This window comes from Cricetulus griseus, assembly GCF_003668045.3.
Source record: "Cricetulus griseus strain 17A/GY chromosome 1 unlocalized genomic scaffold, alternate assembly CriGri-PICRH-1.0 chr1_0, whole genome shotgun sequence".
In the NCBI taxonomy this organism is placed as follows: Eukaryota; Metazoa; Chordata; class Mammalia; order Rodentia; family Cricetidae; genus Cricetulus; species Cricetulus griseus.
The window spans coordinates 64,509,496-64,537,222 of record NW_023276806.1 but is presented as its reverse complement, the minus strand read 5'-3'; the positions used below and the strand labels follow the sequence as shown (position 1 = coordinate 64,537,222).

At 39.3% G+C, this 27,727-nt stretch overlaps 1 protein-coding gene across 28 annotated transcripts in view; it reads right to left on the bottom strand.

Moving 5' to 3' along the window:
- The window catches only part of Ubap2l (ubiquitin associated protein 2 like), a 60,668-nt gene that overhangs the window by 17,628 nt on the left and 15,313 nt on the right, over positions 1-27,727 (bottom strand). For 15 of the 28 annotated variants that reach the window (XM_027393299.2, XM_027393300.2, XM_035451753.1 and 12 more), the window contains exons 7-17: positions 26,533-26,578; positions 25,960-26,072; positions 18,703-18,755; positions 16,969-17,054; positions 13,649-13,820; positions 6,873-7,071; positions 4,790-5,067; positions 4,448-4,620; positions 2,604-2,793; positions 1,905-1,959; positions 118-292 (exon numbers count right to left, since the gene is read on the bottom strand). In XM_027393299.2, coding sequence (XP_027249100.1) covers positions 118-292; positions 1,905-1,959; positions 2,604-2,793; positions 4,448-4,620; positions 4,790-5,067; positions 6,873-7,071; positions 13,649-13,820; positions 16,969-17,054; positions 18,703-18,755; positions 25,960-26,072; positions 26,533-26,578 — 1,540 coding nt within the window. Of the gene's footprint in view, positions 1-117; positions 293-1,904; positions 1,960-2,603; positions 2,794-4,447; positions 4,621-4,789; positions 5,068-6,872; positions 7,072-13,648; positions 13,821-16,968; positions 17,055-18,702; positions 18,756-21,690; positions 21,751-25,959; positions 26,073-26,532; positions 26,579-27,727 lie in introns of all 28 variants that reach the window. The other 13 variants (XM_035451747.1, XM_035451750.1, XM_027393294.2 and 10 more) reach the window with 1 other exon arrangement.

The window sequence follows — 27,727 nt, the reverse complement described above, 5'->3', positions numbered from 1 at the left end:
CTTCCCACAAGAGCAGGGCTAAGGTGGTCTCTGATAGTTAATGATCAAAATAAAACAAGATAGCTAGCACTGTTATTGACCCTCACAATCCCAACCTCAATTCTCATCCCAAATCACCTGCTGTGTTGTGTGGTGGTGGTGTTTGGAATCTCCTCACTGTGGCTCAAGCCACTTAAAGAGGATGAATGCTGATTGGCTGTCGTCAGTAAGGAAGCTGCAGGTACTGTTTCATTGAGAGAGGGTATACTAGAAGTGGAAGGTGAGTCAGATTTCACTGCAGAGCCTGTAGCACCTAGAAATAAGAAAAGATTTCCCTCATCAGAAAACAGGGACTGTCTACCAGCAAAGAAAAACTACAGTTCTCAACTACTCAAAAAACAAAAAGGAGGGGGATTCAATGAGGACAACTCTATTTTTTGTTGCTGATTTTTGAGACAGGCTTTGTAGATCAGGCTGGCCTCGAACTCACAGAGATCTGCCTTTTAATTTCAGGCAGTTAACATAAACTTCATTTGCCCATTGAAGAAAATCAATGGAATTACCATTTTTAAGGAGGGAAGGAGAAAAAGCTCACCAAAGGAGAAAAAGGAGAAAAAAAAAAAGCTAAACAAAAACTCTGGACTGAAGGAGAAAGCTCAGGGGCAGATTGCTTGCTTTTAATCACAAATAAGGCCCTGGGGTCCATTCCTAGCACCACAAAAACCACCCCATGGCCTGAGTTTGATTCTGAGATCCTAGTGGAACATGGAAGAAAAAAAGACTCCTGAGAGCTGTTTTCTGGCATCCATGAGTGCTACGACATGCGCATTAAACTTGGATTTTTTTTTTAAATCAACTAAAACAGAGAACTCGTTATGCATGGTGGCTCAGGCCTATAATCTAGCTTATGGCAGGCTAATACAGAAAAATCACCATGATACTGAGGCTAGCTGTGGCTACAGAGTGAAAGCATGTTTTAAAAACCCAAAGATGGTGGCTGGAGAGATGGCTCAGCAGTTACAAGCAAAGGCTACTCTTCCAGAGGATCTGGGCTCAACACCCACATGGTATGTATATAACCCCAGTTCCAGGGATCTGGGATCTTCACACAGACATAAATGCAGGCAATATATAAAACACACAAAAATAAGTATTAAAGCATTTGGTGTTGGTGCAAGCCTTTAATCCCAGCACTTGAGAAATAGAGGCAGGCGGATCTCTTAGTTCAAGGTCGGCAAAAAAGGAAAAGAAAGATATGGGACTAGAGAGATGGTTCACCAGTTAAGAGCACTCAATTCTTTCAGACAACCCAAGGTTCTATTTCCAACAACCCACATGGCATCTACAACCAGTTCCAGGGGAATGTGACAACCTCTTTGACCTTCACAGGCAACAGGCACACACCCAGTATACAGGCAAGCACCCATACAAAACAAAAAAACTCAAGAGAAATTGAAAGCTATGATCAATCCCAGCACTTACAAGGCTGAGGCAGAAGTACTGAAAGCCAGTTTGTGTTATATCAAGACTCTTCATAAATTAAATAAGGGGCTAACAAGGACTGTTGTTCTTGAGGATCCAGGTTCAACTGCTAACACCCACATACATGGTAGCTTAAAACTGTCTGCAATGTGAGGTCCAGAGCATCCAATGTTCTCTTCTGGCATCTAATGGCACCAGATACACAAGTGATATCCATATACACAAGTACACATCACACACATACTACACACATACAGAGCTGGGTGCAGTAGCACACATCTTTAATGCCAGCACTTAGGAGGAGAAATGGGTGGATCTCTCGTGAGTTAGAAGCCAGTTTAGTCTAAACAGTAGGGCCCTGTCCTATAAAACAAACAAAAAACCCACATCAGCATTGAGGAAAATGACTAAAACTAAGAAGAAAAAGCCTGGAAAACACTTACCTTCAACAGATTGCGTGGTCTGCAACTGCGTGGCCTGCACAGAACTGAAACCATTCTGGAGCAAGAAACGAGCAAGAACAAACTTGTAAAAGAGATGTTACCAGTCAGTTTAATTTTGGTCAAATATATATTAGGGAAACTGGAAAGATAACTCAACTGAGTACCTGAGCTCAGTTTCCAACGCACATGCTGGACAGCTTACAACCACCTGTAACTCCAGCTCCTGGGGTTCCAATGCCTCTGGCTTCCTAGGGCACCAGCACTGATGTGCACATACCCACTCTCCACCCAGTAATTTAAAATAAAACGACCTTAAGACCTATCCTGATGGACAGGTACTCCACACCACCTTTGGTATATGCTGCCACTTTCACCATAGTAAGGTAGATTTACTTATACATACACCCTGAAGTCTAGCAATCAGATCTTCCATGAGAAAAGGACAGGTATTTGAGACAGTTTTTGCTATAACCAAAAAATCTTTATTGCAAAGAGAAATGTTCTGGCTCTTCAGTCTCCTCCACTCTCGCTGAAAGGAACTTTTAGTTTACCAATCACAGAAATGTGCTTTTGTCAGCATCTCAGTCAGCACCTCCAAGATTTTGTAGCACCATTTCCAGAAAAGTGAAATAATAATATTCAAGGGATTTTTACCCACTACTTTGCTAACCAAGGCCCAGGGAATCATTAAGCTACTACCTTAGCCTGAGTCAGGTCCTTTTGGGGTGATGAAGAGATGGAGCTGGGATACCGCCGCGTCTGTGTGGATCTCTGTTCATATAGAGGGCCCTGAGCATTATTTTGGGAGGTATAAGTTGTCGACTGAATTGGGCCACTCTGATAACCAGACTCCTGACTCTGGTTAGATGAAACTGTAGATGAAGACTCACTGTGGGAAATGAAAAGAAAAACCTTAGGAAATGGTGGGGATCTTCTATTGAAATGAAATAATTTCAATTAAGAAACTAGAAAATCAGGCACTCTGTCATTTGATCAATCTCATTTCAGGAAATTGTGAGTTCTGGATCTCCTAACCACCTTATCAATGATTACTGGTAGAATTTTTCAGAGGGGAAAAACAAACATTACTATAAAGTGTTTTGCTCACATGCATGCCCACGTGTCATGTACTTCCTGAAACTGGGGTTATATATGCTGAAAAATTTGAACCCAGGTCCGCTTTATGATCAACAAGTGATCTTAACTACTAAACCATTTTTCCAGAGCCCTTTGAGGGGCAGGTTGTCACTAGGTAGCCCTGGTTGGCTTTGAACTTACAGAGATGTGCTTGCATCCTGAGTGCTGGGATTAAATGTGTGCCTCACCATGTCAAGTCTTTTCTTTCTTGAAAGTTTCTTTTTAATTGATTGTTTTTTAATTCCAATAGCAAATATTCGCTATTCCCTGTACCATAGCATCTGCTCTGATCTTACATATTCCCCTTATTCCTTTTTTGAACCACAACTGTATTCCAGACAAAATTTTTAAATAAAATCTTCACATGCATCAATGGCAGTTATGACTCAAATAATCTGATCTAGACTAAATCCAGATATTTGTGTTTTTAAGTTCCAAGGATTAAGGAAAAAAATTTTTTTTTTTTGTTTGTTTGTTTCTTTTCAAATTCCTGCAAGATTGTGTGTCAGATGGTGTCCTCCTCTGGTAGGAGACAGAAAAGGTCCTTTTCCTTTCCTTTTATGGTTACTTATAATTTCAAGGTAATGCTTCCTGAGTTCATATTTTTACATTTCAGATATAGTCCCATAGCAAAGGCCTGAAATAAGGTACTTTTCACTGTGGCATATGCCGAGGAACTGTAAGAGAGGTGCTGTATCTTATCATTCAAAACCAACAAAGCTTGAGGAGCTAGAGAAATGGCTCAGTTAGTACAGCATTAGCTATGCAACAATGAAAGCCAGATCTGATATTGAGCACCCACATAAAAGCTGAGGAGGAGACAGCTATAATTTCATTACACTGGGGAAGTGGAGACAGGCAATTTCTTGGAGCTTACTGGATAGCCAATTTGGTCTAGTGAGCTCCCAGGTTCAGTGAGAGATCCGGATTTAGAAAATAAAGTGAGGAATAATTGAGAAAGACACCTGATGTGGATGTGTATAAATGCACATACAAAAACCAAAACAACAAAACACAACTTGAGCTTGAACATTCTAGAGGTACCTAAATAGCATTTATCTAACTAAATGTTTAAAATCAAAGATAATCCTATTAACAATGTATTTCTAGCTGGGCAGTGGTGGCCCACGTAGAGACAGATCTCTGAGTTCAAGGACATCCTATCTACAGAGGTAGTTCCAGGACAGGCTCCAAATCTACAAAGAAACCCTGTCTTGAAAAACCAAAACATAAAAAACAAAAACCACCACCAACAACAAAAAACAATGTATTTCTTTAAAAGCACACAACAAAATGCTATGATTGACTACTTTTATCCAGTCATGAGATATGGCCTCTCCAGAGGTGAAGAAATAAGCACAAAACTAAGCTACCAAAAGAGGTCTTCTGGGTGATGATTCCTCTACCTGGCCGTGCTGGTATACAGGCTACTAGGAGCCTGGCTTGAAGAGGCGCTCGTGGTGGGGGTGGACTCATAATCAGAAAGGACAGGCTCTGACCCAAACTGCAATGCCCCAAACTGCAGATTTAGCCCTGAGATATCTGCTGAGCCAGGCATCTCCACAGCCAGAGCAGGAATCTACAAAGAAAGGTGACAGAGGGGGAATGCAATTGTTTATTACAATCTTTTTGTAGAATAAAATATTATTCCTTTCAACTTTAAATTTCTAAAACACATTCTCAGAGTTTATATCCTTAAATCCTATAACTTCCCTGCCTTAAAATATTTCTCTGAGAAGCTCAAATACCTTAGATGTCAAGGAGGTTTTCTTCTTTTGCTGTTTCAGTTTCTGCTGAGCCGGCTGAGGGCTGGAGGATTGGTTGTCTGAAGACCCCGGAGACATCTGTGGAGCCGAGGTGGATTTGCTTGGCAGAGGAGAAGAGGGTGGGGGAGGTGCAGCTGTCGAGGTAGCCACTGCAGGTGGCTTTTCCTGAAGGAACACCTCCATCATGGTTGAAGATGGGGTGAATGCCTGGCGCTTTGTAAAAGGACTGTGCACTGTTGAATCATTTGCACTCTTCAAATCTGCAAGAAGAAAATACAACATATATGAGGCCAGAGATATTGATAAGTCCCAAAGAAATATTACTATTCTATACTAGAACTAGGAAACGACCAAGTTTCAAAACTCCATCTAGCAAAATGGCTCAGTGCAGAAAGATTCCTGCTATTTGGCACAAGCTAGAGTTATATGGGAAGAACCTCAGTTGAGAAAATATCTCCATTTGACTGTTGGCAAGTCTGTAAGGCATTTTCTTTAAAAAAAAAAAAAAATTATTTTATGTGTACACATGTTTTGTCTGCATGTATGCCTGTGTACTACTTGCCTGGTCCCCTCCGAGACCCTGGGGGCTGCAATTACCTTTTGATATGAGCCACCATGTGGATGCTAGAATTGAACCCAGGTAATTTGGAGAAACAGTCACTGTTCTTAATTGCTGAGCCATCTCTCTAGCTCCTGCATTTTCTCTCTTTTCTTTTTGAGACTGGGTATCTTTGTAGCACTGACCTAAAACTTAGGACAAGTACAAGTCCTAGCCTTGAAAGCAAAAAGATCCACGTGCCTCTGTTGTTTGAATGCTTAAGAGTAAAGGCATACATCACACCTGGCTCACATTTTCTTGATTAATGACTGGCATGCAATTCCTGTAAAAGAAAGCAGGCTAAACAAGCTATACGGAACAAGCCAGTAAGCAGTGTTCCTCCATGGTCTCTGTTTTAGTTCCAACTTCCAAGTTCCTTCCCTGGCTTCCTCAGTAATAGACTATAATCTTTCTTCCCCAATTTATTTTTGGTCACAGCAACAGAAGCAAATGCAGACATGTACCATGCATGAGACATACACACCCCAATTATCTATCCACCCACCCACTCCAATTGCATATAACTAGGTCCTTTTAGGACAGAATCTCATTTTACTTCTATAGGTGACAATCATTGAATAATTTCTGTACTAAAGTACAGCCTAATAAAATCAAAAGTTGGGCAGTGGTGATACATGCCTTTATTCTCAGCACTCGGGAGACAGAGGCAGGCAGAGCTCTGAGTTTGAGGCCAGCCTGGTCTACAGGAGACCCAGAGCTACACAGAGGAAACCCTGTCTTAAAAAACACACACACACACACACACACACACACACACACACACACACCCCAATACCACTGTGTTTGTCTGTGTAATTATATAACACATCTACAAATTATCTACATTTAAAGTATAAAATTCTAAGATAGCCAAAGCCATGAGCTCAAAAGAAATATTACTTTCAAAACTGAAGATAAACCTAGGAAGAATTTAGGGCTGGGCTGGGTAAGAGATTTCAGTTAGTAAAGTGCTGTGCAAGCATATGGACCCGAGTTCAACTCCTAGTATCCATATAAACACAGTGTTTTATATGGGCACAGTGTCACACGCCTGTAATCCTAGTGCTGAGGAAGCAGATACAGAGGATCCTTAGGGTTTTTGTTGCCTTTTCAGCTGAAGCAACAGACCATCTGAACAAGATATATAGGGTCTGCTGGTGTCAGCCTTCAATCCCAGCACTCAGAAGGCAGACAGAGGAAGATCTCTGTGAATTGGAGGCCAGCCTGGTCTACACAGAAAATTCTAGACCAGTCAGGGCCAGCCAACACACAAAGACACAAAATATAAAAATTCTCTCAAAATCCCAGGTCAATAAAGAAACAGAACAAAAGCTAAATACAACGATATATAGCTTCAAATTTTTATTATCACACAACTTTCCAAATCCAAAATGTATTATCCAGTCCTCTGCTACTTACTACAAAATAAATTTATGTGTAAAAGACTTAACTCACTCATCATCTTACCATACTGCACCAGTGATGGCGATTGTGTTGTTGAGCCCATATCCCAAGAGGAGGTGGTGGTGCTTCCAGATTGAGAATGTTGAGCTGCCAGCTGAGCCAGGGCCTGTGCAGTTTTGAATTGCTCCAAGAACTGGGAGCCTGTTGTACTACCACCTTTAGCTTCCCCAACATCACCAAATCCTTTCCCCAACATGCTCACCTGCATATCAACAAAGAGGTTAGAGAAGTTTACAGTAGTAACCTTGCTCAACTTACACACAAAGACAGACCAAAAGCCCATAGTTCAAATAAAGAATGCTACCAAGCAAAGGAGGATGGCAATACCTATTATCCCAGCTACCAAAGAGGAGTTTAAGACAACACATTGAGACACTGCCTCAAAAAAAAAAAAAAAAAAAAAAAAAAGGCTACCAGACCAAGTATGCTACATTAATAATGAGCACAGATTCTAGACTCACAATATCTGAGTGTATATTTTAGACAAATTACTCATAATCTGAAACAGGAATAAAAGCAGTACACATCATAAATTTACTAAATATAGCATGCATAGTACATAGTAAGCACTAAAAACATGAACAGCATGATACTCCTCACAATGTAAAATTTTAGTAGTTCATATATTAGTTAGAAAATAAATCTAAGGACAAACATGGTGATACATGTCTGAAATTATAGTACCCAAAATCTTGAGGCAGAAGGAACACAATTCATGGCAAGACCCCATCTCAAAGAATTAAAAACAAACAAACAAACAAACAAAAAAAAAAAAACAGTAAATGTAAGCACTTAGGAGGTAAGAAATGAGCTTGTAGGCAATGTAAGATAACAGCGGGACAATGAGTGAATGAGAGTCATTGAAAACTATCACCACCCTTCCATCAGCAGGGATAACCCTGATAAATGGAGAGAATATGCCAAACTTTAACATTTTCAAATCAACCACTACTTGGATTAATAGGAAGGTGACCTCAGGTGGATTAGTGCACAAAGACCTGGAATTGGACCCTAGTGCTGCATAAATCAAGCATATGCTTGGAATACTGACACTTGCAAGCTAAGAAGGAGAAGATCAGAAGTTCAAGGTCCTCAGGTATGATGACACAGCCACTTTTAATCTCAGCAAAGGCAAAGAATCTGTGGGAGTTTCAGACCAGCCAGGTCTCAGGTCTGAGACCCTGTCTCAAAAACAAAAAAAACAAACATAAAAAACCCCAAAATGTCCAAGGTCAACCTCAACAATAATACATAGTGAGTTCAGCCCAGCCTGGGCTATGAGACCTTGATCCCCCCGCCCCCCCAAAAAAAGTAAGTTACCTATAAGCCAGTCAAAAGCCAGAGGTTAGGGAAATTAAAGGCACAAGAGACCTACTGTTTTGCTAAATGGATGTAATATGCCTATGAATTTGTTTCCTAGAGAACTGTATGTATGTTGTCACTTTTAATCAGAAGTTTGTTGCAAATGGGGGATGGTAAAAAAGACATGAAAGCACAAGAGGGACTAGTTAAAGAAAGGAAAGAAGCCAAACAAGGGGGTGGGGGTGGGAGTGGTACACATCTTTGATCTCAGCACTCAGAGAATGCATCAAGACCCAGCATGGTCTACATACTGAGTCCCAACACAGCCAGGGCTAAATAGAATGATCCTGTCTCCAAAAAAAGGGAGGGAGGGCGGCGGCTGGGCATAGTAGGCACACACAGTTAATCTCAGCAGGCAGGGATCAGAGGCAGAAGGATTTCAGTGAGTTTGAGAACAGCCAGGTATACATAGGGAGTTCCAGTAGAGCCAGAACTACATAGAGAGATCATGTCTCAAATAAAAACAGGAAGAGAGGAAGCAAGAAGGGGTCATAAGAAAGGAAGAAAACAAATATGACCCAAAAACTAATTATATGTATGAAAATGTCATAAAGTCTATGTAAACTGATATATACTAGTAACAAATTTAAAAAAAAAATCAATTTTCATTAAACAACTCAATCATTGGGCGGTGGTGGCGCACGCCTTTAATCCCAGCACTTGGGAGGCAGAGGCATGTGGATATCTGTGAGTTCGAGACCAGCCTGGTCTACAACAGCTAGTTCCAGGACAACCTCAAAAGCCACAGAGAAACCCTGTCTCAAAAAACCAAAAACAACTCAATCAAAACAGAACTAACTGGAACCTCATTTGAATGTTATTAACTAGCAAAGACAAAGGGAAGTTACAGGGCCATCCAAAATTTTACACTAGACAATCTCAACAAGTCCACATGACTTGAACTATTTTCTGTATGTATAATGAATGCTTAACATGGCTTCATGTTTTTTGTTTTTGTTTTTACATTTTTTTTTATTACAGGTGTATTGGTGTTTTACGTGAATGTATTTCTATGTGAGGGTATCGTATCTCTTGGAACTGGACTTGAGATATTTGTGAGCTGTCATGTGGGTACAGGGAATTGAACCAGGTACTCTGGAAAAGAAGCCAAGTGCACTTAACCACTGAGCCAACTCTACAAGCCTCCACACAATTAATTCTTAAAAATTCCAATCACCACAGCCAAGCCAACCAACCATAGACAGAATCCTGAGATGACAAGCCAAAATAAAATTTTCCTTCATAAAGTTGATTTACTCAGGTATTTTTGTCAAAGCAAAAATGAGTAATTAATATACAAGGGACTATTTTCCCCAGTATATCTCAATATTGTGCAAACAAAAATCTCAGAAGCTGGGCTGCTGAGATGGCTCTGCTGGTAAGGGAATACCGTGGCAAATCTGATGACTTGAATTTGACTACCAGGACTCTCACGGATGCCACACTTGTCCGTTAATTCCACATGTGCTGGAAAAGATGCAATGGTATGTGTGCATGTGCAAATGCACAAACAATAAATACATGCATTTTTTTAAATGTTGAAAACCCCTCAGAAATCTACTTGAACGCAAGAAACTGTGGAAGAAATGGCTTCACACAACTAATTATCAAATTCTTCTGAAAAATAATTATTTTTATTTTTAGCTATGTGTGTTTGTACTTAAGTGAATGCCATCTGTGTGGGAGTCCAAAGGCACCAAGAAACAGCATGTGAACCCTTGGAGCTAGACTTACAGGAAGTTGTGAGTTGCCCATTGTAGGTGCTGGGAACTGAACTCTGGTTCCTATGGAATAGTAACAAGCACTCTTACCTACTAAACCATTGCTCCAGCCCTCCATCAAACATTCTTCAACTACAAAGCATCGAAAACACAGAAGAATGCCAGGCATGTGTTACATCTGTAATTATAGCAGTCTCATAGCAGAGACAGTAGGACTTGAAGTGTGTGTGTGTGTGTGTGTGTGTGTGTGTGTGTGTGTGTGTGTGTGTGTGTGTGTTTGGAGGGGTATGGTATATGTGTGGTCTCTGTATGTGTTTTTCTTTGCACATATGCCTGTAATCCCTTCCCCAAGAGGTAGAGACTATCTATATATATGCATATAAACATGTACATATATATATGGTGATATGGTAAGGTTGTTCAAGAAAAATGACGTAAAAAACAAACAAAAAAATGTGTATATTGACCTTACTTAAAAAAATAAAATAAAATAAAAATGAATACCTCCAGTTATAAGCAACCTAACACTACTTTTTCTGGCCTCAGATATCAGCACACACAGAAAATAAAATAAACAAAGGCCTATGATATAAGATCTATTAACTTGTTTGTTTGTTTGTTTTTAAAGACAGTGTCTCTTTGTATAGCCTTGTCTGTCCTAGAATTCACTCTGTAGAGCAGGATGGCCTTTGCCACAAATCCACCTGCCTTTGCTTTCTGAGTGCTGGAACTAAAAGCAAGCCCGACTGCTGTCCAGATAAGATTTATTAAATTTTAAGGAAAATTGGTACTTTAACATTTATTCTCAATGAAAAATAACAAGTCTAGCTCAGTTGCTAGAATGCTTGTCAAGCATGTACAAGCACTGTATTTTAACCTTAGCACCATATAAAACAGGCTGTGTTGGCACATGCCTGTAATCCCATTCCTCAAGACGTAGAGACCAGAATTCACCCTCTTCAATGAGTCTGAGACTAGCCTGAGACATAAAAGACCATGCCACAGTAAATAAGTAAAAACTTAAAAGCAACAATGAAAGAAAAGAAATTAGGGTGGGTATGGTGTACATGCCTCTAATTCCAGATTTCAGGAGGCAGAACTGTTTCAAGTTTTAAGCCAGACAGCACTACATAAAGAGAAGCTGTCTCAAAACAAAGAAAGAACAACAAACAGCTACTGATATCTATTACCTTACTCATTTTCCTAAGGTCTAATAAGATAGGACAAGCAAACAGTCTCATTCCACTTAAAGGCCAAGTTGAGACACTACACATATACTAAGAGAAAGATCTGAAAAGACCTTAGTCTAGTCTACAAATGTATAATGTAAGTAAAGATATGAGGTACTTTTCTAGAAATATGAAATGGCAACAATTCTGTTTAGTGAGAATTACAAAAAAGGATACAAACTTGTCAACAGGTTTAACACCACTGACTTTCTGTTGAGGGAATAATATAAAGAAAGTGTTCAACACTATAAATATTCAAAAATGATATTATCTCATTCCATAAGATAATTCAGCCAAGTTCTCCTAGAGCTAGACATTTACTACCCAACAACACCTCTATGCATGAAGCTGTTTTCATAGGTAACAAAGAGGTTTTATCTTGCTAAAAACCTTGGTTACTTTTGATAACCAGACTACAATCCACAGCTCCAGAGAAGCTAGGAAACATGAAGGACCCTAAGAGGGACAAATGGATTGCCCCAGGAAGGGAAATTAGATGAGATCTCCTGGATAAACTGGGAGGCAGGGCTAAGAAAAGGTGTGTGTGTGGGGGGATGAGAACTTGAGGGCACAGGATGGTCAAGGCAGGGAGGGATGCAGTGGAAGAGCAATGAAAGAGATATCTTAATAGAGAGTGCCACTATGGGGTTGGGGAAAAACCTGATGCTAGGGTAACTCCCAAGAATCCACAGATGACCCCAGCTAAGACTCCTAGCAATAGTGGAGAGGATGCCCAAACTGGCCAACTCCTATAATCAGATTCGTAAATATCCCAACTACCATCATAGAGCCTTCATCCAGTAATTGATGGAATCAGATACAGAGATCCAAACCAAGCAAGAGGCCAAACTGCAGGAAACCAGTCGAAGGGAGGGAGGAAGAAATACATAAGCAAGGGAGGTCAAGATCATGATGGAGAAATCTATAGAGACAGCAGAATCAAGCTAATGGAAACTCATAAACAATAGACCGACAGCTACAGAGACTCCTTGGGATGAAACTAGGCCTTCTGCATATGGGAGACAGTTGAGAAGCTCAGATGATCTGAGGGGCCCCTGGCATCAGGGCGAGGATCTATCCCTGATACATGAGCTACCTTGTTTGAGCCCATTCTCTATGGGATGCCATACTCAGCCTTAATGCATGGAGGAGGGACTTGGTCCTGCCCCAACTTATGCGCCAGACTTTGACAGCTCCCCATGGGAGCCCTTACCCATGAAGGAGTGAATGAAGAATGGGCCTGGGGGGAGCGGCACCAGTGGAGGTGTGGGAAGGGGAACTGAAGTTGGAGTGTAAAATGAAACTTAAAAAAATTAAAAAAGAAAGAACAATATTATGGAAGTCCAGCAATGGTGACACACGCCTTTAATCCCAGCAGAGACAAGTGATCTCTGTGAGTTCAAGGCCAGCCTGGTCTACAGATCGAGTTCTAGGACAGGCTCCAAAGCTACAGAGAACAGCTACAGAGAAACCCTGTCTCAGAAAAACAGAAAGAAAGAAGGAAGGAAGGAAGGAAGGAAGGAAGGAAGGAAGGAAGGAAGGAAGGAAGGAAAAAAGGAAAGAAGGAAGGAAACATTATGGAAGCTCACTGTTTGGGAACAAATCCAAAACGCACCCAAATAGATCACACAAAAAATTAAAATTTATTCTAAGTTCCAAATTTCCAAATTGAAACTACACTGTCCTTTAACCTGAAAACTCAGAAGAATCAAGTTTCTTTCTTTTTTTTTGGTTTTCCAGTACCAAGTTTCTTAAGCAGGGTGATTTCAAGTAGCACAATAATTAAATTCCTTAGCCTTAACACTTCCACAGGGAAAAAACAACAAAAAACATGTTAACAAGGTACTTTTCTATCCTTCTGTCTACTCATCTCTTAAGGAAAATAACTTCAAAAGAAACAATGTATTTTTTGGGGGGTGGGGGTGTTCTCTGTGTAGCCCTGGTTGTCCCAGAACTCCATCTGTAAAGCAGGCTGGTCTCAAACTCAGAGCTCTCTCTGCCTCCAAAGTGCTGGGATTAAAGCATGCACCACCACCACCCAGACTATTTTTATTAGCCCCTTTCTGTCTAAAAACCACCCTATTTCAAGCATTGTGATCTACCTGTGGTCTCAGCACTGGGTGGAAAGGAGGGTCACCATAACCTGAAAGCATGACAGAGTTCTACTGCTGAATCTAAGGGCAGCCTGCCTACTCAGAAAAACTGTCTCAAAAATCTAAACAAACCCAGAAACTTCTGCTTGGAATATTGGAATATTTATTCCATTTTAGGGAACGAAGTACTGTATGATATGAGAACTGAAAATAAGCCAAACAACTAGGCATGGTGTTCATGTTTATAAACCGAGAGGCATACAGACCTCCGCCTGGCCTACAAAGTGAAGACTGTATCTTAAAAGTCCTTGACAAAGGAATGACTATTTGTATGTGTTTGCTGGGGTTAGTATGATGGTTTATTACCTACTTACCATGCTATGATGAGAAAATGTATTCCCTGAAGCAGGCTGTGATATGGCATTCTGCTTGGAATTACTGAACACCAGAGGCTGGGCCAAGGAAGGAGCCTGAGATGGATCCAGATTAGATGAATCATTCTCCATAGAAGATGGTGTTTTCCCCAAAAGAACAGCAAGGTCAATTCTAGTTTGGGAGAAAGGGATCTTTATGAATAATGACTGAACATTCTAACATTTCCTGCACCTAATTTGGATCATGGTTAGATCAACATGAAGGTTATTTTCTGATGCTACAGTTTCATAAAGTCCTAATATGTTAACCAAAATAACTGAGGTTTAAGAGCCATTATAGTATTTAAGGAAATCCTATTGACATTGTCAATAAGAATATTTAATTTAATGACAGCATTAATTTAATGAAATTTTCAGGGTTCGGTATTTTTTTCCCCCTTTGAAACAGAGTCTATGTACCCAAGGCTTGGCTTATAATTATGACTCTACCCTCAGTTTCCCAAGTACTGGAATAATAAGCATGGGCCATGATATATCCAGTTGGGGCTTTTTTTAATTTTTGTTTCTTTTTGGTTGTTTTTTTGGGGATAAGGTCTCACTATGTAGCTCTGGGTGGCCTCAAACTCAGAGATCCACCTGCATTTACCTACCAAGTACTAAAATTAAAGTTAAGCACAACCACACCTGACACTCCACTTTAAATATTAAGTTCTAACATAGCAGCTCAATTGGATAGAAATTTAAAAATACTTAGCTATGATTTTAATACATAAAACTAATTTCCAAGATATGTAGGACCATATAATTAGCTGGGCATGGTGGGGTAAACTTGCAATCCTCAGTACTCAGAAGGCTAATGCAAGAGGATTGATTATTTAAAATTCAAAGACAGCCTGGCCTAAATAGTAAAACCCTGTATCTAATGAAGACCATAGGATTTAGAACAGAGGAAGTTTTAGAAGTTTTCCACAAGCTTAAATTTTAACTTGTGATATAACCAAAATATGGGGTGATGTATATATAGCTCAATGGTACAGTTACAGCCCAGCATTCACAAGGCCCTAAATTCACCCCAAGCATCTCATTAAAACAAAAAAATGCAACTTTAATCCCAGCACTTAGGAGGCAGAGAGAGATCTGAGTTCAAAGTAAGAGCTCAAAGTTCAAAGTACTCTCCAGAGTAAGTTCTGGATAGCTAAGCCTATACAGGCTATACAAAGAAAGAAACCCTGCCTCAAAAAAAGTCAGGATACTACCCGAAGTGGTGACCCAGGATAGGCCACAGTGTAAGAATAGGTATGAGCCAGGCAGTGGTGGCACACGCCTTTGATACCACAACTCGGGAGGCAGAGGCAGGTGGATCTCTGTGAGTTCTAGTCCAGCCTGATCTACAAGAGCTAGTTCCAGGACAGCCTCAAAAGCCACAGAGAAACCCTGTCTCAAAAAAGCAATAAAAGAAAAAAAGAATGGGTATGATCACTAGAAAACAAAAATTGAAGAACAGAATATTCAGCTTCTCCCAGTTCTACCAATGTTCAAGGGAGGATAATGAGCCAATAAGTAAAATTCCAATGGCTAATGGTTGCCCCACTAGACACACAAAGACACACACACACACACACACACATTCTTTTACTGCCCTGTGCAGTATTTTTCCATTTGGCTATTTCTGAGATTATAAGCAGTTAAAAATAAAACATTTTACTGATTGGAGTCATTACAGTGAATTATCAAACCTGAGGAAGATCATGGGTACTTCTGAGTTTGTGTGGCAGGTAGACTTAAAGACAGGGGATTTCAGCTTTTTTTTGTCTATATCAGCGCTGGGTAGTTAAAACTACTACTGCTGCACAATGAACTAGTATCATAGACTTGTACAGTTTTTAGGAATAATAACATGTATACATACATTTGGTTACAGAAAAAAATACAGTATTCTGGTGATGACATTCCTAACATTCTATTGCCCTTATACATTTTTCTTTTTAATTACTCCATTTCACTTATCTCTTTTTTAAATAATCCATTTCATTTATGTGTATTTGTGTTTAGCCTGCAAGTATGTCTGTGCACCAAATGCACACCTGGTGCCCACAGAAGCCAGGAGAGGGCTTCAGATACCCTGGAACTAGAATTACAGGTGTTTGTGAACTGCCATGGGGGTTCAGTCAACTGAATCCAGGCCCTCAAGTGATTTCAACCAATGAGCCATCTCTCTCTCCAGCCTTTTTTTTTTTGTGTTGTCGCTGTTTCGAAGATAGGGTTTTTCTATGTGGTCCTAGCTGTCCTAGAACTTGCTCTGTGGAATAGGATGGCCTCAAACTCACAGCTCTGCCTGCCTCTGCCTCCCAAGTATCACCAGGTACAGCACTTTTCATCACTGAGTTTAAAAAAAGTGTGTATATGTTCAATACAGACATGACTCTTTTCCATCTTTTTCTTCTCTCTGGAGACAGGGTCTTTCTATGTAGTCCTGGCTGTCTGGAGCTTACTATGTAGATGAGGTTGGCCTTGAACTCAGAGATCTATCTGCCTGCCTCAGTCTCCCAAGTGCTGGGATTAAAGGCATGTACCACCATGTCCAGACATCGAACTATTTTCAAACTATGGTTGGTTGACTACATGGACGCAGAACCAATGAATATGAAGGTTGGATTATTCTTAATTACTTAAATAGATAAAGATGGTTATTATAAGCTACTAAACAGCATTGCAAAATTCAGAAGTACTTAAAAAAAAAAAAAAAACCATAGCTCTTCTTTCCCTGGCTTACTTCAAAAACAAGTTACGTCCTCAATGAACTCATCTACATAATTAAAGAACTATTTCAAGTCGGGGGTATAAAGACTGCTCAGTGGTTACGTAAGAGCAGTCGATGCTCAAGTTCAGTTTGCTGCACCAGGATCTTGCAGCTCAAAATCACTCATAACTCCAGCTACAGGGGAGATCTGATAGCCCCTTCTGACCTCCAAAAGCACCCACAAACATGGCATACACATGTAAATATAAAATTAACTATATTTTAGCTGGGCGGTGGTGACACACACCTTTAATCCCAGCACTTGGGAGGCAGAGGCAGGCGGATCTCTGTGAGTTCGAGACCAGCTTGGTCTACAAGAGTTAGTTCCAGGACAGCCTCCAAAGCCACAGAGAAACCCTGTCTTGAAAAACCAAAAAAAAAACAAACATGCAAAAAAAAAACCCTATATTTTAGGAATGAATTAAGTTTGATACTATAGCATATGAACTTCTATTTAATAAACTAAAAACTGTTAAATCCCTCAATCAAAAGGAACCTATGTGTTTTATTACACACTTGCCTCTGACCAGCAGTGATTGTCACATTCTCCGCAGGCAGAGGCACTGAAGACACATTAGAGGCGGTAAAGATCTTGGTCTCAGAAAGCTGAAAAGAGAGGAATCAGTTACTTCTGGTGTCAGGAAAGTTAAGGACAGAAATCTGCCATAGGTAAGGTAAATACCAAGAAAATGGGATAAACTATGGAAAAAACTATCTACCCTGAGGAATCCTGAATGGGCTGATATCAAATCTGCCTAATGGTTTCATCCAAGCAAAGAATAGAATGAAGAAGGAATGTAATAAAACATAGTAGAGTTATATCATATACACACTGAATTCTCAGGAAGGATATCTCTGTGCTTGTCACATATATTGAGGAGATTCCTTTTTATTTTCTCATTACAAATCTCAACTCCTACCTCTACCCACCATTTTATCTCCCTCAATGAAAGGAAAAAACATGACCAAGATGAAGAAAGAAATAACATCAATTCCTGGCTATTAAGAAGTCAGGTCCAAGTGCTTGTTAAGTAGTATCTTTTCAGGAATCTTAGCTATATTCAACTTTTGCACTAATATTGACTATATTACACTTCTAAGGCATCTAGTTAGGTAATCAATTACAGGGGTAACTCTTCCTCCTAAATAAGAGTTGAATTAGGTTTGTTTCTTTTCATTCTTGATTTAAACTCTCGTTTCCCAAATATAACTCTTAATAACATAAACTAAATTTCAGAAAGTAGAACTTGTTCATATTCACAGAGCAGGTTAGTACAGCTACAGAGGCAGGCGGATTTCTGAGTTTGAGGCCAGCCTGTTTTAGAGAGCGAGTTCCAAGACAGCCATAGCTACACAGAGAAACCTTGTCTTGAAAAAACAAAAATAAAGAAAATCATTAACCTGACACTGGAATTTTTAGAAACCTAATATTGACAATGAGAAGAATTTGACAAAGCTACTTTACCTACCTATATATAGGAAAGCAGACTTAACATATTAATTTTATCCATAATCAGTGAAAACCACAATCACAACAGAAGTTTGACTATGACCAGGAAAGGTAAAATGCTTTTACTTAGGCAATACCAAGGAAGTCGTTACAAACCACTCATTTATGAGTTTTCCGAGTTATGCTGTCAGATAGCCAAATGAATAGTCATTTCAATTGCAGAATTAGGAATCAGGTAAATAAGTTTCATAGCCAAATGGATTCAATGCTTAAGGCTTAGGCACCATAACTTTCTCTGTATCCACTGCCAATTCATTATAGGTCTAAATACCAAATAATGTAACAGCTCCAAGTAGAGTCGTAAGACATTAGCAGCTGTTAAACAATGTACTGCCCACTATCTGCCTAACAAAAAACATTTTTTTACAGTGATGGAATTTGAATGGAAGATCTGACACATACGAGGCAAGCATTCTACTACTTAGCTTATTACCAGTCCTAATTTCATTGTTGGTACCCTAACCAACCAGTCTATCTTCCTGGGTCAATCTGAGAATCAGGTATTGGACTTACACACCTGAACTTGCCCTTTCCATAGTGTGGTTCCACAGAGTCCTGTCCATGCCCAGTCTCCTTCATATAACATATGTGAAATGTTCTGGCTCAGAACACTATTTTGGATGTAAAAGTTTTAGGTCAGAATCTCAGCAGTGCATTTTCAAAGGTAGAAACATCCATTTTCTATCCGTAAATACAACTTAGGGATAGAATACATTAGGTAAGGAACAGACTAGGAATACCTACATCTTCATTCCAATCTTCAGTTCCCCACTCTTCTGTTGCAGTTCTCCATGCACCTAGGAATTTAAAAAAAAAAAGGCAAAATAAATTTAAGTGTCATAAAACATGTTCAGAATTAGTACATTAACATTTCAACAAGCAATAGTATGATTAGAATTCAGCAATCAGAATTTATTGACATCAGAGGTAGAGAAAGACTATTTATTAACACCGAAGTAAAAAGGATTTAATAAGACTATTATTTCATAGCCACTTGCAGTTGGGTTACAGAGCTGTAACAGGAGTGGAAGAGACAGATAAAACATAATATAAACATACATACATACATTCACACAAATAAGACCCTTTCCTACTTCTTCCCACCAAGGTTCAACATGCCATGCAGTACCTTTAAAGACATCAGCTTTATCTTATCGGTCATTTAATGAGATACTTGCTACTAATTCAAACCAGAACATGCAAGCTACATCTATTTATTTTGTATAAAAAAGCAACCAACCAAACAAACAAACATAAAAGAACAACAATAACAACAAAAAACTCAAGGTAATCAGAAGAGAAATGACACTAGTGGTAGAGAGCTATATAAAGTTGGCACATGTAAAATGAAAGGGGAATGAGTAGGTTTGAAAGCTGAACAGAAAACAAAAAAGACCTATCTGCTACTAGAAATGAACAAAACCAGCATAAATCAAGTTCTTAAGTTTTACTGGTTTAAATCAGCTAACTATAGGGAACTCTGCATACACTTGCTCATTTTGGAGATATAAGATAAAATCAAATATGTACAGCAGCTATTGTCCTAATGCTACTTACAGAGAATATAGAATTTGACCTGCCAAGGTCATTGCACATTTTCCTCTTCTTTTAAGCTGGAACAGTTTGCACAGAGAATTTCTATGTACTGTCAACCCATTTCCATATACTTCACTTGGCACCTTGGCTCTGTGTGTGTGTGTGAGCGCGTGCCTGCTATGTGTCTATGTTCACATGCATAGACACAACGTCTGTGCTGGTAGGTTTTCAGATGAATGTGAAAGCTAAATTGATTTCAGATATCTTCCTCTATCACTTTGTTTTATGAGGCAGGGTTTCTGACTCGATCTGAAGCTGATCTGTTTGGGTAGGCCAGCTGCCAGCTTGCACTGGGGATCCCATCTCCTCCCAAGTTCTGGGTTATATGCAGGCCTCTAACATCCACCTGGCTTTTACGTGAATGCTGGGGATCCAAACTCCAGTTCCCAGTTCTCATGCTTGGACAGCAAGAGCTTTATCCAGTCTCTCTAAAACTCCTTATTCTCACAATTGTCTCTCACACACATACAATCTCAGGAAAAAAAAAATACCATAAGGATATTTCTGAAAAGTAGTATTCTTAGGGGCTGAAGAGACGGCTCAGTAGTTAAGAGCATTGGCTGCTTTTCTGGAGGACCTGAGTTCAATTCCCAGCAACCACATGGTGGGTCACAATAATCTATAATGAGATCTGGTGCCCTCTTCTGGCCTGCAGGCATCCATGCAGACAGAATGCTGTATACATAATAAAAATCTTAAAAAAAGAAAAATAGGATTCTTTCCTTCTACTAAAATACTAATAAAAGAATTTATCTGTACCAGAAACTACAACTTTTTCTATATTTTTTTTTACTCTAGAACTCAAAACATATAGAGTAAGTCTTAAAGCCTATCTAAAGAACAATTCTATAAGAATTTACAAGCGGTTGCTCGGCATGTTGGCAAATTCCATTAATCCCAGAATTAAGGAAGCTGAGACTCTTAAAGTTCCAGAGCAGCCTATTCTACATAGGAAAATCCAGGCCAGACCGGGCTGCACAGTGAGACCCTGTCTCAATAAAATAAAAATTTTAAACTAAAATTAAAAAAAAAATTAACAAATGGTTGAGTATCCCTCCTCCAAGTACTTTGAAAGTGTAAGGAAAGAACAACCAAACTTGAAGGTATGAGGCAAGGAAAGATTTCTTGGGAGATAAAGTCCTTTGCAAGCAGGAGAACCGGTTCAATTCCCAAAATTGAATGGAAGTTGGGTACAGGGTTGGCATTTGGCTCAATGGGAGCATGACTGCTTAGCAGCACAAAAACAAAACCAAGCACAAATATATGAGACTAACACCGCCAACACCAGGAAGGCAGAAAAAGGAGAATTACTTGAGCTTGCTGGACAGCTAGTCTATCTGAATTGGTGAGCTTCAGGTATAGTCAGAGGAAAAAGTGGCAATAATATGAAGATACCCAACATTGCCCTCAGAGCTTCATGTGCTTGCATATATACATGCAGACAGACATGAACATGTGTACATATACACACTCAAGAGTTGTGAGGGCAATCTGGTCTATATAGTAAAATCCTACCTCATTTAGGGGGAAAAAGGCAAAGAAATAATCTAATACCTTCAAAAAAAATACCTAAAAATTTCAAAATACTTAACAATGAAAACTATCTTCTACAGGGAAATAGAAGTCACAAATCATATCCTCTCGTTCTTATGGCTCTTTTCTTTCTCCTCACTGGCATCTGCACCATCCTGGCTAAATGGAACCCCAAAGAGGTAAGCTCTTAAAATAATCCTGAAGTTAGAACTAACTAAAAAGTTACCTTACTTGTGCTTTTTGTGCATGAATTTTCTTTCTGCACTCTTGTGACTTGAATTGTGATAGGAAAGCATATGAACACTTGTGCTTGATGCTTTGCTATACTGCAAGTTCATGGATACAGAAGCCAGGAACAGTACAATGCAAACATTCAACAAAGGTTAGGGTTTGCATTCCCACAGCACAAAGCTCAATCAATGTAAATGCCAAATATTTACTAAATAAATATATTTGGGGGAAGGAAATGTGGGCACAGAAAATGAAAGGAAAAGGAGGAAGAAAAAAAGCAGGAAGACAGAAAAATGACATATCCACAGATATTTCATTTCATAAAAATCTATAAAAATATCCGGGGCAATTAGGCGCCTGGATGTATCATACCAGGAGCAGTCTCAAATTTTCGGGGATAATTTGACCCCTCAACCCCAATGAAATCAAGTCCTGAAACAAAAAAGAAAAGAAAAGAAAAAACAACCAGTGAAATTTTGCTTGTGAATGAGAACATGTGCCCCCAATACACAATCCCCATTGTACCTGTGGATATTTTAAGGGTAGACTTGAATTATCTCTTAAATTAAAAAAGAAATTTGAGATTTGCTCTATGAAAACTTAAAAGAGATCATGCATGTATGTCACATCATGAGGTTCACAACAGGAGCCTACAAAGCTACCACCAACACTTTCACACCAAGGAGGTGACAGTGGCATCATCTACCATTTCAATCTAGCCACACATAATTGATTTGTTTTCCAGTCAAATTCTTAATTTACACAGGTACAGATAAACACTGGGAATCAATATTCTCTCTCTCTCTCTCTCTCTCTCTCTCTCTCTCTCTCTCTCTCTCTCTCTCTCTCTCTCAGATTTCTACTCTAAACTAAAAGTCAATCCCTCAATTTCCATTATCTTTTGTTCCCAAGATTAAAAATCTGAATATTTAAGAATACACCGTAAGTAAAAACCAGTAATGTTTTTATATTGAGACTGCTGCTACCACCTACAAAAGCAAACAAGAAATAAAGAACAATTCTAAGGCCTATACAATATATTAAGTTAAAACATTATTTCATAAGCAAATGATAAGGAAACCTAAGTAAGATGCCCACGGTTTTTCAGTACCTCAACTTTGCATTCACCATGGTAAATACTAAAAATTTTAAAAAGAGGGAGCCTGAGAGGTGCCCCTGTGACTAAGAACACTAGCCTCTTCCAGAGGGGCAGGGTTCAATTTCCAGGATCCACACAGCAGTCAATAACCATCCAATCTCCAGTTCTAAGGGATCTAACACCTTCTTATGGCCTTCACAAGCAAATGGCAAGCATACTATATACAGACATACATGCAACAACACACCCAACACATTTATTTATATACATTCATATATATTGATATATATGAATATTCATATATGTGAATTTGAATGGTAACATGACAACAAGCCTAAATTTCAGGTTCCTGTTAAACAGACTTTTTTTTCCTTTTCAAGACAGGGTTTCTCTGCATAGCTCTGGCTGCCCTGGAACTCACTTCACAGACCAGGCTAGCCTTGAACTCAGAGATCTGCCTGCCTCTGCCTTCTGGGACTTATAGCTTGTGCCACCATCACATGGCCAGACCGCTTTATAAAGAGGGAAAACCTGGGGAGTGGATGAAGGATGGGATGGAGGGGTTGGTGAGGGGCGTGGAAGGATGGGAGGGAGAAGAAACTAGACTTGATATGTAAAATGAGATTCTTTCTAGGGCTGGAGAGGTGGCTCAGAGGTTGAGAGCACTGACTGCTCTTTCAGAGGTCCTGAGTTCAGTTCCCAGCACCCACATGGTGGCTCACAGTCATCTGTGATGGGATATGGTGCCCTCTTCTGGCATGCAGGCACTGTAGGCAGAATAAATAAATAAGCCTTTAAAAAATAAAATAAAGATTGTTTCCAATTTAAATAAAAAAATGGTTTTAGGGTTTAAAAAAAGAGAAATACTCTAAAAATATAAAGAGGGAAAACCACAAGCTCTCATGTGCCTGCTCAGACAGGAAAAGTTAGATGATATCACAAAACAGAAGGCACTCTAGTAGGAGTCAAGGATAGAGCTCATGCTTAGTGTGCACACTGCCCTGGTTCAAACCCCAGCACCATGAAGAAAACAAACAAAACAGAAACCAAGACACTTATGATTCTAGGGCTGCTCCCATTAAAACAGCACATTGTCGGGGGCTGGAGAGATGGCTCAGAGGTTAAGAGCACCGACTGCTCTTCTAAAGGTCCAGAGTTCAATTCCCAGCAACCACATGGTGGCTCACAACCATCCGTTATGAGATCTGGTGCCCTCTTCTGATGTGCAGATATATATGGAAGCAGAATGTTGTATACATACTAAATAAATAAAATCTTTTAAAACAACAACAACAAAAACACAGCACATTGTCTTTTACCATTGAACATACCCTTGGTATATCCCATAAGCCTAAACACATTCTTAAACATTTATATGATACCTAGATGCACGTAGAAAAGTGCTTTTATTCAAAGTCCAGTGAGTCTCTTCTTGATAAGATACTAAGATACATCAAAAACTCAAAATTGAAGAAAAAAAAAAAAAAAAAAGACCATTCCAAGTGAGACACTGCAGTACACACTTTTAATCCCAGCACTCAGGAGGCAGAGTCAGGCAGATCACTGTGAGTTGGAGGCCAGCCTGGTCTACAAGAGCTAGTTCCAGGACAGCCTCCAAAGCCACAGAGAAATCCTGTTCTCGAAAAACCAAAAACAAACAAACAAACAAAAAAAGAAGAAGAAAAAAAGAACATTCCTATTTTAGTATCAGAAAACAAATCAATAGTGTTGACTTTGACTCTGGGCCCTATTGATCTTGACAATTAGTACTTTAATCAGTTTAATTATTGTTAAAAGGTAAAACTACCCTAACATAAAAGATTAAAGGAAATACACTCAGAGCTAGTAGGAGCCATATAGGATAATACAAAGAGCATAAAGTTTTTGTCAAATAATCCTGAATTTAAATACAAATAAATTCGTAAGATAGTGATGATAAATCCTATTTTAAAGCCAGGTATAATAATGTATGGACCTATATATAATTCCTGGACAGGTGGAGGAAGGAAGCCCAAGAATTCATTCAAAGAGGCACATGAGACCTAGTCCCATCAAAAACAAAATGCACAAAATTTCCTTAAAAAGAGGATTTATTTCGGGGCTGGAGAGATGGCTCAGCAGTTAAGAGCACTGACTGCTCTTCCAGAGGTCCTGAGTTCAATTCCCAGCAACCACATGGTGGCTCACAACCATCCCTTATAAGATCTGGTTCCTTCTTCTGGTGTGCAGATATACATGGAAGCAGAATATTGTACACAAATAAATAAATAAATAAAATCTTAAAAAAAAAAAAAAAAACAAGAGGATTGATTTTGAATCCGGTGTATTGACTCACATCTCCAGTACTTGGGAAGCTAAGCCAAAAAGATTATGAGTTCCAGGCCAGCTTGCAAATATGGTTAAAAACAAAATAATCAGAGTGAAAAAAAAGAAAGAAAACAAATTGCTAGGTGGTACTAATGTTTGCTTTTTCAAAAATTTTATTTATTATTATTATTAGTAGTAGTAGTATTAGTATTATTATTTTGTTTTTGTTTTTTCAAGACAGAGTTTCTCTGTATTGGTTTGGCGGCTGTCCTGGCACTTGCTCTGGCTGTCCTGGCACTTGCTCTGTAGACCAGGTTGGCCTCGAACTCACAAAAAATCCATCTGACTCTGCCTCCCGAGTGCTGGGAATAAAGGCATGTACCACTGCCTCCAACACCTGGCTGAGTCACGCCTTTTAATCCCAGCACTCGGGAGGCAGAGGCAGGCAGATCTCTGAATTATTTAGCGAGCTCCTTGACACCCCCAATCCTGTCGTGAAAAACCAGAAAAGAAAGAAAAACAAAAGAATAAGAAGGGGGGTGGGGGGAACGGGAACAACGGACACACTAGCTACTTAAATAGTAATCAAGTCAATTGGTATACAAAATATGTTCACAAACCCAAGGTTAACCAAAAATATACACATTCCTATATTATCTTCTCTATCTCAGGTCTTAAAAATTACTCTTCCAGTTTTTTGGTGTTTTGTATTTTGTTTATTGAGACAGTGTTTCTCTATGCAGCCCTGGCTATACTGAAACTCGATCGGTAGACCAGGCTGTCTTCAAACTCAGAGATCTACCTGCCCCTGCCACCAAAGTACTGGGATTAAAGATGTGTGCCACCACTTCCTGGTTACTCTTTCAGTTTTTAGATCTAAGTATAACCTTAAAATAAGGTAACAGGGGCTGGAGAGATGGCTCAGAGGTTAAGAGCACTGACTGCTCTTCCAGAGGTCCTGAGTTCAATTCCCAGCAACCACATGGTGGCTCACAGCCATCCGTTATGAGATCTGGTATGCAGATATACTTGGAAGCAAAATGTTGTATACATAATAAACAAAATCTTTAAAAAAAAAATAAGGTAACAGAAATGCTTCAAGCAAAGTTATTTCCAGGACGGAGTACATCCCAATGGTAGGACATTTGCCTATTATGTACAGACTGTGATTTGCAATCCACAGCACCATGCCAAAAAGAGTTTCTTCGAATCCCAAAGACAGAAAAGTCACTCACTTGTTCCATCATCTGGTTCAAAGTGGCCAGTGTTGTTCCATGTACTGCCACTACTATTGCCATAGGAATCATCAGTATTGGCTGGCTCTGCATAATCGGCTGGGTTAAAGGTTCTGAGGGGGGAAAAATAAGCTTTCTAATTTGGAACTTCATTAGCAGATTCTGCAAATGTTAACTCAAATAAAACAATCAGAATATCTTCCTAAAAGAGATGAGTCACTCCCCATTCTATAATCCCACATGCTTTTTTCCCCTTATCATTCAATGAAAAATGGCATAGCATAAGCTATACACAAATGATCCAGATGGTAAATGCCTGTATCTGAAAAATGAGCACAAATCTACAAATTTTTTATTCCTCTAAAATTGAACCATGTATCATTGTGCACATCTATAATACCACCATTTGGGAGGCTGAGGCAAGAGGACTATGAGCTTAAAGCAGAAAGCAGGGCTCACTTCAAAAAGCAAGTACACAAATGATTCTGATCTCATTTTGGCTAAGGTTGTTTCTGTTGATTCTCAGGGTGAAAATTAAAAAAAAAAAAAAAAAAAAAAATCAATGAAACTTACCCCATCCCTTGAGCAGAAAACCTTCCCCCTCTCCTACCAGAGCTACCTGCAGAAAAATAGACATATTTTAAAAGTTGATATTAAACACCTTGCCAGCCCAGATACTTATTTAGAAAGTGGTTACTACCAAACTTCCTTTCATTCAGTCCTATGGAATACACCAGTTAATCTAACACAGGACAATTATTACTCTCAACAGTTGTTTACTGGCTGCTAACTGCTGAGTCTTGGGCTAGGGAGATAGCTCAGACAAAGTCCTTGACACATCCAAGTATAACAATCTCAACTTAATGGATCCCCACCCTGGGACTCACTGGCCAATCAAACTACTGATGAGCTCCAGGCCAATCAGACCCTGTCTCAAAAAAACACAATGAGCCAGATGAATTCTTAGACTGGTCAACAAGAAAAATTCCATGTGTCATTTTGGCTGATAGGCGCTGTTCCTTTACCTAGGTTTATGAAATTGCTAATGGTAATTCTGAAACCAGTGGGGCTGAATGCACAGGAGAGATGAGGAATAGTGCCAAGTTAGATGCTAATTACCCACCACTTCAAGTCCTCAGTTGTGGACTCCATCCATTACCAATGAAGTACTGAGAATAAATATATGCCTGATGTTGCCAAATGTAGGTAAAGAACCATTACCCAAATAAGTTTGCAAACTCAAAGTAGAAAATTAACCCAAAATACAAAGTAAAACTAGCTAAAATCAAGGAACAGTAAGTGAAGAAAAATAGAAAACGGAGAAAGATGCCAATTAAAACAAGACCATTCCACCACAGTTTATTAGAGCCAAAACTCAGAGCAAAGAAATATGACAGCCGGGTGTTGTTGGCGCATGCCTTTAATCCCAGCACTTGGGAGGCAGAGGCAGGTGGATCTCTGTGAGTTCGAGACCAGCCTGGTCTACAAGAGCTAGTTCCAGGACAGCCTCCAAAGCCACAGGGAAAACCTGTCTTGAAAAACCAAAAAAAAAAGAAATATATGACAAAGCTATGTCTTCTTACAAGTTTTGAAATTAATCTTAAACCCAAAGGGTTTTTTTGCTTAACATTTCTCCAGCAGTGATATTATTCAGAAAGAAAAAGAAAAAAGAAAAAAGAAAGGCCTGAGGTAGCAACAAGAGCATTGAAGACCTTAGAGAAGCAATTTTGAAACCCCATCTGATCTGGCCAAAGAAAATGGCTCTTAG